The following is a 10,328-nucleotide window of genomic DNA, read 5'->3' on the forward strand; positions in this document are numbered from 1 at the left end:
TTAAAATAATAGAAATTAAAAATGAATTAAAAATTAAAAAAAAATTAAAGTAAAAAAATAAACAAACTAAATTAGTCACGTACCTACAAAGAGAACTTCACATTTTTTGTCATCCCTTCTAGTAGCAGTGACGGCCATCTGTATATAAATTGTCCATAACCAATTAGTGATAACTTCATTCCAAGCGCGCGCGTACTCTCTTCATCCTCATAGCTCCCCTCCGTATCGATCTATTCAAAAATTTCAGGTAAGCTTTCGAGCTTTGATTCTTTTTAATTATTGAGTAGTATTATATCACTTGCAAAATTTGTTAAGTGTTTTTATAATTTGCAGATCTTATCAATTACATTATGTTGTGTTTTCATCTGTTTTATTGTATGTGTTGTTGCGTTGTTAGATCTCGCTCTATTGTAGAAAATAACAACTCGTAGAAGTATATGAGGTCGAAAAAATTCTACTATTGTGTTTGGTATACCGATCTCCTGCACTGATGGTTATTAGTGATCCTCTATGAGAAATTAATGAAATGTTATTTTCTGATAGAAGGATATGACGTGTGTATTTCCGATGGAATCTGTCGGAATTGGCTCACCGGAAACATTTTCCGGCGGATATCCCCTGAAAAGTTTGTGTTTATTTAGTACTCCCTCCATTCCAATTTACGTGTGTTACTTTCCTTTTTGGTCTGCCCCAAAAAGAGACTCTTTCTATATTAAGTAAGTTTTGATTTGGGACTCCAATTTCAAGTTTTGATTTGAAATCAGCGTTTGCTTATAACATCTGTGCAAAACTTCAATTTCAATTTCAAATCATGTTTTCAAATCCAATTGCTCAATCGCTCATTTGGTAAGATTATATAAGAGTTAGGGAAGTTTTGATAGTTTTCACAAGTTGTGGAGTATTCATGCAATTAAAAAAAAAATTACGACATAAAAATCCAAATGGCTTGTCCAAATAAATTTTTTTAACTTCAAATCAACCTGATTTCAAACTACTGATTTGAAATCATGTCCACACAAACCCTTAGATCTCAGATCTTGACCCTTTTTTGGGGGAAGGGGATTGCCAGTAGAAGCTAGAGAGTGTATCTTAAGGGTTTACGGAAATACTGTAGTTTTTGCCTAAACTCTGTATATATGTATAAACTCTGTATATGTATTTGAAAAATCCACTAACTTTTAATTCAGTTATTACTGTATATTAACTCAAAATCGCTGAAGGGACCCATAAACTTTAAATCTTTGATCTACCTTTGAGGGATATATGTATTTTTTATTGGTGTGGTTTGCTAAGTTAATGACAAGTAGCGTTCAGCCGCCTAGCTAGGTTGGTTTAGAACTGTTTAATATGTGCTTAATAGGCAAATTTTGTGCAACTCCAACTGTTCAATAGATGCCATGCCAAGATGAGGTACCTAAGTGAATGTGTTTGGAAGTTCAGGGCCGTCCATTTATTTGGCTGAAAAATAAAATGAAGTACTCCTATGTCATTTATATGATACACTTTCCTTTTTAGTCCGTCCCAAAAAGAATGAAATTAACTTTAAACTTCTGCATCATCTGCAATGCCCATGTACTAGTTCTACTAGACGGGTGTAGCCCCTGCACTTCCAACTTTCAACTTAACCGGACGTCTTCGAAGAGCCGACCATTGTGCAGGACCATTTTTGTCATTTCCTCTCTTAATGATTATGAGCAGTGACCGGATATGTCTACGTCACTGTCTCTACTAAGAAAGTATATATAAAGAGCCCTCCGTACTATTTCTCTTCTCTTTCTTCCTTGGTATATATTGATCGATTCAAGCATCTGTGGTAAGCCCTTCGAACTTAGCTCCCTTTTAATTTAATTACGAGGAGTTTGATCTGTTAATTATGAGGTCTACTTTTGAGTAGAAGAATAGCACGTGCAAAATTTGTTGTGTCAAGACCAGATCTCATTGTGTTCTGTTTTCATCTGTTTTGATCTATAATATCGTTAGATCTCGCTTTAATGTAGAAAATAACAACCGGTAGAAGAATATACAACAACAACATACCCAGTGTATTCCCACAAACCGGTAGAAGAATCTGAGGACGAAAATCTATATGATCGGTCGGACTCATCGGAAATACATGACGAGCCAATTTCCAGTTTATGTTTATTTTATAGTATTGTGTTATTTATAACTATAAATCTCATGTGTTAGTACTTACTATATAGTGCTCCTCCGTCCCAATTTATGTGGCACCATTTGACTTGACATGGAGTTTAAGATAGAAAGGAAGACTTAATTTGTGGACCAAAACAATTCTTAGATATTTGTGTGGCTGTAAATTATCATGAAGTTTAAATTGCTCCTTGATATAGGAAGGTGACATTATTTTTGGGACAAACTAAAAAAGAAAGTGTGCCACATAAATCGGGACAGAGGGACTGGTACTTATAGTTGCAGTTTTTTCTATTGATCTATCTGTTTACTCTTCTATACTGAGAATTTTTCTCACCATATATGTAAAAAAGATTGAGAGAAGAATGACTTGTTGATTTTGTTGCGGTAAATACTTGAAGGAAAATAAAGAAGATATTGATTTCGCCAGTTGTTGCACAAGCCAGATGCTCCTAGATCTATCTTGTTAAGCTTTATACTATGATTTTCTTAGATCTCAGATCTTGACCTTTTTGGAGAAGGGGAGGTTACTAGTAGAATCTAGAGAGAGTAACTTAGGGGTTCAGGGAAACACAATAGTTTTTGCCTAAACTCTGTATATGTATTAAAAGATCCACTAAATATGTATAAATACCTGACTTTGAACGCAGTTATTATTGTATATCAGCTCGAGGTTCCCATAGAAATCCATAAACTTTAAATCCTAAATCCACCTCTAAGGACTACATGTAATTTTTGTTGGTGTCGTTTGCTAAATCAATAGCGAGTAGCATTCAGACACCTAGGTTGGTCTAGAACTGTTAAATATGTGCTTAATAGCCACAGTTTGTGTGAAGACGAAGTCACGAACTGTTCAATAGACACCACCTGAAGATGACGTACCTAGATGAAAATCTTTGGAAGTTTAGGGTCGTCTAGGTACAACAACATAGTGGGGTCTGAGGAGGGTCGTCTATGTATTTGGCCAAAAATAAAAAATGAAGTACCGTATTTATTTGAGCTGTCATGGCACAATCCTGACGATTGTCCTCTATATCTTAATGTTAAGCTTCATAATATGATATTCTTAATGTTGGGTGTGCGAAAAAAGTAATACATTGGTAGCTGAAAAGAAAAATGAGCTACTTGTAAGGTGTTGGATACTCTTAATAATGTGGACCTTTTGGGGAAAAGTGTGTGGGCTTGGCCCAAAGCGGACAATATCACATCATGTTAAGAGTATCTTTGGATCGTTTTAGCCTAACACTTAGAAAAAAAGGCCGAGTATTATTATGAAGTTAAATAGAGGATTCTAAGAAAGTGGATTGACAATTTCTTTTTTAATTTATCTATCGGGAAATAATTCAGTTATGGTTATACTGTTCTAAGCTATTCTTGCCTTTCTTTCCCCCAGGATTATTTTTGAAGAAACAATAAAACAAGAGGGTTTATACATATTTGCTGATAGAGATCACAAAAACAATGTCAAATTCTTTCAACACCTTTCCTCTCGAGCTGAAAGTACACTGCAAGGATTGTGGACTGGAACTGAAAAAAGATCTGCTAAAGTTTAAGGGGGTTCATTCAGTAAAAATTGATCAAAAACTTAGTAAAGTTGTCATCTCTGGCAAAGTAGACCCTGCAGAAATCCTAAGCAAGTTTGAAAAGTGTGGGAGAGAAGCAGAGCTCTGGCCATGTGAACAATTAAGACGGAATGATCCGTTCAACGATCCGGACATTATGGCGCAACTGGAGCAGTTCTCTGATATCTCAGGATTGCATTCTGTGGAGGTGACTAAAACCACTAAGATAACTTTCCAAGGACAATCAACAAGTAATAACCCCGGGGTTACTCAATCGGAAGTGCTTCCACATGGTGGTGGTGGTGGTGGTCGACTTTGTTCTGCTTCTTCGTCATGCTGTGGTTGCCATGGTGGTAATACTAGTTCCTGTTCTTGTTGTGCGAATAATAGAAACAACTATTCTTACCATAATGTACCGGTTACACAATCAGAAGTGCTTCCACATGGTGGTGGATTTTGTTCTGCTTGTTCGTCATGTTGTGGTGGTCATGGTGGTGATTATACTAGTTCTGGTTCTTCTTGTGCGAATAGCAGAAACAACTATTCTTACCGTTGCCCGCGGCCGCAGCCAAGAGGGTACATTCCTGATCCACCTGTGGTACCACCACGCTCAGGCAATCGTCCTATTCCATCAGCCCCTCTTATGCCACCTGACCATTTTCATCAGCCACTACCCTCACCACCTGCACCCTCGTGTACCTCCTTCATATTACAGTGTCTTAAGGGATGAGAATGCGAATGGCTGCATAATCCTATGCTCTGTGTGTGTGTGCACGTGTGCGTATGTTTCATGTTATACTATGTGGTAGAAGTCCAGTTTTTAAACCAAAAAAAAAATTTATCAAGGGGTAGAGGAAATACAGAAAAGTGTAGCAGTAGTAGTTCATGTAAAATCTGTGATGTTGTCAGGTACTCCTATTGTAAAGTGCTTTTCTTTTTCAACGATTGTAAAGTGTGCATATTGTGTGATTTCTGAAAAAAAAAAAAAGAGTTTTTCGAGTCGTTTATCCGTTGTCCTTGTTCCCATAAAAGTTCTACTGGTTAGCTAAATGGGGCATGGATGTGGAGCTTGAGTATGTCTTATGCCAAATTGAAGCTGAATCTAGGACCATTTGTAGGTATGCTGTCCATTTTCTCAGCAAGTTTAGAGTAGACTCATGCAATGGCTGCACTTGCAACAAGGACCCTATACAAGCTGGATCAGCACCTTCAAGAGATCATCAACTGCTCCAAACGGAAGTCTCAGAAAGCACAAATTCAGGAAGGTATACACATAGCATGTTTATGCTATATGGTAGAACTGGGGAGTCTATAACTAGAGAGGTAGTATATCTATGTAATGTGAGAGCTACAAAAGGAACCATGCTAGCAGTACAACAACCCTTCTATTAGCTTCTTTATTTTCCTTTTTAGTGTTGGTAGAGTTAACTGTAACGGATGATAGCCAGTTGTTGTTACGCCTGGCTATAGTTTTGTATTTCCCATTCAGGGGCGGCTCAACATAGTCTGCGGCCTAAAGCTAAGTTTTAACTTAGAGGCCTCAACCTTATTTGACAAAATTTATGTAAACTTCTATATGAAGATATTTTTCTAAAATTTTGAGATACAAACTTACTAATTATTTCTAATGAGTTCGTTTTAATATTGCATTGCAGTGGACGATATGTTCAATCCATTAAATATACCTTTGTTAGGACTTAGAAAGTGAACTCGTTATAAATAGGAAAAATAAATAGATGTATATAGAGGAGGAAAAATCAAAACTAAAGGAAGAAGTAAATGCACAAAAAAATGTATAGTGCTTTCATTTTAGTTGTCATGTTTGTGTTTTTTAATCCCTCTAAAGAAAACATTAACTAAAATGATAATTTGATTAAAGTACCCTTATTTTGTTCAATGTTCTCAATATAATACTATTCTTCTTTTAGCCATTTTAATCTCTCTTCACATTTATTAGAGTAAGGGTAAAAGTAAAAACATAATAATTACTTGTATCTTGATTTCCTAAAATAATTAGTATTTTAGATCAATTATTTTTAGTAACCATGACAAGTAAATTGAACCGGAAGGAATAGCAATTTGCTCACTTATATGAACTTCAACCAAATTCAAGTAAAAATATGAACAATTTAAAAACCTTTTATTAATATTAAATATATAGATATATTCTAATGCATATCATTATATCATATATAGTGATTGTAAATTTGGGGCCCACAAAATGTGGAGGCCTAAAGCCATGGCTTTAGTTGCCTGGCCATCTAGCCGGCCCGATTCCCAATCGGCGATTAATGTAACAAGTTGGTTATCAAAAAAAAAAAAAAAAAGGGTTAAAAATCACATAATAATTATATCATTAATTCTCACTCCTTCATTGAGAATTGAAAAATGTAATTATTTTTATTTAATTATGAGTATCTATTTTTATAGTACTGATTAAGTAACCATTTAGCAGGATAAATAGTTTAAAACTCTACAATATACTCGAATTCAACTAGTACAACATATCTTTCCAAGACGGCGAAAGCTATTTTGGCTCCCAAAAAACAGCCTATAAACTGATGATTATTGTAAAAGAAATACTACAATTATAAACTAAAGCTCCAAAACTATTAACATAAGAATTGAGAGAGAAGTAGAAAACTTTTATTTCTCTGTGTGCTTTCGATCAAAAGATGAACGTCTCTTATCGGTGAAAGAACCACTCAAGAATTCTATTTCTTGATTAGAAAATTAATTAAATTCATGTATAAGTAGAACACTCTTTGAATGAACGTGCACCAAATACATTGAATTCATAACAATGATTAGACTAATTACATTGGTCAAAACCATGGTTAATATTGTTTTGGGTTTACGCTATAAATTAAACTAGACGCAACAGGCCAACACTTTGAATTATAGTGTATTTATGTGTATGTAGTTGTGTTTGGGTAGTGATACTACATAAATTTGCACTGTTTTTATGCATATATATATATATATATATATATATACACACACACACACTATGTTCAAAACACGATTAATATAACATTGTAGTTTGTGCTCTATATTCAAAACTTTATTATAATAGTGTTTGCTACGAATACAAAGTTGGCAAAAATTTATTAATACTTTTTTAGAAGAGAAGACTTGTTTAAAATGAAACTATTTTCCTCTCCTTGAGATAAAACAATAAAGATATTTAAGCGTCGGTTAATACTTTGAATTTTAATTCGATTAATTTAAAGGTGTAAAATATTCTATTGTTAATGTATGTAGATTGGACCTAAACAATACTTATTATTTTTTTATCAACTTTTGATTTGGATAATTCTAATTGAAATTATTAAATTAATTTTACATGTTTAAAACGACACAAAGTAGAAATTTGATTTTCTATTTAAACGAATAACTACTATTTTTTAATTTTTGGTAAATATTCTTAGTTTAGCTCATTTTACTTGTCATGTTGTCTTTTGCGGTTTTTAAGAAAAACGTCAATTAGAATTATAATTTGACTAATTTACTTTATTAATTATTTGATCTCCATTTAATATTATTTTTTCTTTTACCAAATTAATCTCTTTTCACATTTATTAGAGTAAGGAAAAAAAATGAAAAAGTAATTAGATTCTATCTTATTTTAAAATATAAATATTTAAAGTATATTTATTTTAGTAAACATAACAAATAAATGACATTGCGGAATAGCAAATTCAATAGTTAAATATCTAGATTAGATCTCAGGCTAATTTAAGAAAAGAAAGGAAATTGTATGGTTTGGCTACTTAACCTTTTGAAGAAAAGCAATAATATGGAATTCATGTTTTTTGTTGTCTGATAATTTTCATTTCTTCTCGCACTAATGGGTTGATATGCATGATAATGATAATCCACCATTATTGACAATTTAATTGGGATACTTTGGAAATTAGATAAATATTGTTTGATTTTTTAATATGGGGTGCACTTTTTTTTTTTTACGTTACTTTTTTTAAAAAAATATATGGGGTCCACTTTTTTACATGAGTTTGGAGACGGTGGGTCCACTTTTTTCCCACCCTATTTTTTTTTAACATTGCTGGTGTTTTTAGTATGGGGCCCACCTTATTTTTTTATTGATTGATTTTTTAATATGGGGTCCACTTTTTTTTTTATATGAGTTTGGAGACGGTGGGAATTAAACTTTCTTTCCCACCTTATTTTATTTTATTTTTTTAATATTGCTTGGTGTTTTTAGTATGGGGCCCACCTAATTTTTTTTTGGGATCCACATATTTTTTTATATTGCTTGATTTTTGTAATATGGGGTCCACTTTTTTTATTTTTACATGAGTTTGGAGACGATGGGGCCCACTTTCTTTCCCACCTTATTTTACGAACTTATCATTATTATTTAAATGTCCTATTTTTTTTTCAAAAAATGGACCCCACCTTTTTTTTTTTTTTTTGCAATTGTCTATATAATTAACTTCATATGGGCAAAACTTAAATTTTTTATTTTTTATTTCTACTATTATAGAAGGGTGGGCCTTTAATTTTTTTTTTTTTAATTACGTAAGAGTTGTCCTTAATTTTTTTTCAAATACTCTACTATATAGAAACATGAGTGGGTCCTCAAAGGAATGACAAACTTTACCATTTTCTGAACTTATTATCATTATTTAAATGTCTTTTTTTTGTTGCAATTTTCTTCTACTTCTTCACGTGAATCCCACATTTTTTTTTTTGCAATTGTCTCCTACATTTTCACGTGAGCCCCCCCTTTTTTTGCAATTGCCTCCTAAATCTTCACGTGGACCCCACCTTAATCTTTTTTTTAATTTCTACTATCATAGAAGAGTGGGCCTCACCTTAATTTTTCTTTTTGTTTTCTACTATTATAGAAGAGTAGGCCCCACCCTAATTTTTATTCTATTTTATAATTTTCTATTATCCAAGACCATTTATATTTCGTCTTCTTGATGTTATTTCTCATTATTTGTGTGAGACGTATGTGTCTAAACTTAAGTTTTAAATGTTTTGGTTTTATGACTTCTTTAGCGATTTTTGTGTTCAATTTAAATTGTTATTTTTTTTCCTTGAATTTCTTTTCTTTGAATTTTCTCTAAGCATACCTTTACTATTTTCTAAAATTATCATCATTATTTAAATGTCCTATTTTTTGTTGTTGTTGTAATTATCTGGTACTTATCACGTGGACACTTTAATTTTTTTTTATTTTTTACGTAAATTTGCCTCCTAATTCTTCACGAAACCTCCACCTTAAATTTTTTTATTTTTTATTTCTACTATATTATAGAAGGTGGACACTTAATTTTTTTTTTTTTTTAATTATAGAAGAGTGGTCCCTTAATTTTTTTTTTTTTTTTAAATTCTACTCTCTATATAGCAACATGAGTGGGTCCCTGGGGTGGACGACGATCCACCCATGTTTCTATAAGAGTGGGCCCTCAATTGTTTTTTTCAAATACTCTACTATATCGATACATAAGTGGGTCCCTGGGGTGGACGACGAACTTTACCATTTTATGAACTTATTATCATTATTTAAATGTCCTTTTTTTTATTGCAATTTTCTCTTACTTCTTCACGTGAATCCCACATTTTTTTTTTTTTTTTACAATTGTCTCCTACATCTTCACATGGCCCACCCTTTTTTTTGCAATTAATTTTCAATTCACAGTAGATCCCACCTTTAATTTTTTTTTAAAAATTTCTCTATCATAGAAAGTGGGCCTCACCTTAATTTTTCTTTTTATTTTATGCTATTATAGAAGAGTAGACTCCACCTTAATTTTTATTCTATTTTATTATTTACTATTATCCAAGACCGTTTATATTTGATCTTCTTGATGTTATTCCTCATTATTTGTGTGAGACATATGTGTCTAAACTTAAGTTTTAAATGTTTTGATTTTATGACTTAAACCGATTTTTGTGTTCAATATCGTCTCCTAATTCTTCACGCAGCCTCCAATTTCCTAAATTTTTTTTATTTTTATTTCTACTATATTATAGAAGGGTGAACTTTAATTTTATTTTTTTTAATTATAGAAAAGTGGTCCCTTAATTTGTTTTTTTTTTTTAAATTTACCGACTATGGAAACATGAATGGGTCCCCTCGGGGTGGACGACGATCCACGCTACGTTTTTATATGTATAGAAAAGAGGCCCACCTTCATTTTTATTCTATTTTATAATTTACTATTATCCAAGACCGCTTATATTTCATCTTCGACGTGTTATTCCTCATTATTTGTGTGAGACGATGTGTCTAAACTTAGTTTTAAATGTTTTGGTTTTATGACTTCTTTAGCGATTTATGCTCAATATCGTTTCAATTCTTCACGGTAATTCCACCTTAAATTTTTTATTTTTATTTCTACTATGATAGAAGGATGGAACCTCAATTTTTTTTTTTTTAATTATAGAAGAGTGGTCCCTTAATTTTTATTTCTATTTTTAATTCTACTCGACTATATGGAAACATGAGTGGGTCCCTGGGGTGGACGACGATCCACCTATGTTTCTATGTAGTAGAAATATGGAGCCTTAATTTAAAAGAAAATGTGTAAGAAGATTGGCATCTGATGATCCGACTAGTCTGGTCCACCTTACTTATACTATGAC

At 32.5% G+C, this 10,328-nt stretch overlaps 2 protein-coding genes across 5 annotated transcripts in view; both read left to right on the forward strand.

Moving 5' to 3' along the window:
• Nucleotides 1–221: 221 nt before the first annotated feature.
• LOC132068195 (chitin-binding lectin 1-like) overlaps nt 222–10,328 on the forward strand; it is a 25,467-nt gene continuing 15,360 nt past the window's right edge. Inside the window, exons 1-2 of one of the 4 annotated variants that reach the window (XM_059461705.1) lie at nt 222–247; nt 3,542–4,700. In XM_059461705.1, the coding sequence (XP_059317688.1) occupies nt 3,610–4,440 (831 nt within the window). In that variant the 5' untranslated portion in view covers nt 222–247; nt 3,542–3,609 and the 3' untranslated portion in view covers nt 4,441–4,700. Of the gene's footprint in view, nt 248–2,107; nt 2,418–3,541; nt 4,701–10,328 lie in introns of those variants that run through there. The other 3 variants (XM_059461706.1, XR_009417332.1, XR_009417331.1) reach the window with 3 other exon arrangements.
• LOC132066275 (abscisic acid and environmental stress-inducible protein-like) overlaps nt 608–10,328 on the forward strand; it is a 21,224-nt gene continuing 11,503 nt past the window's right edge. The window contains exon 1 of the mRNA XM_059459619.1: nt 608–1,518. The gene's annotated coding sequence lies outside the window, so the exon portion shown is untranslated. The remainder of the gene's footprint in view (nt 1,519–10,328) is intronic.

The sequence above is a fragment of the Lycium ferocissimum genome, chromosome 8 (assembly GCF_029784015.1).
Source record: "Lycium ferocissimum isolate CSIRO_LF1 chromosome 8, AGI_CSIRO_Lferr_CH_V1, whole genome shotgun sequence".
NCBI lineage: Eukaryota > Viridiplantae > Streptophyta > Magnoliopsida > Solanales > Solanaceae > Lycium > Lycium ferocissimum.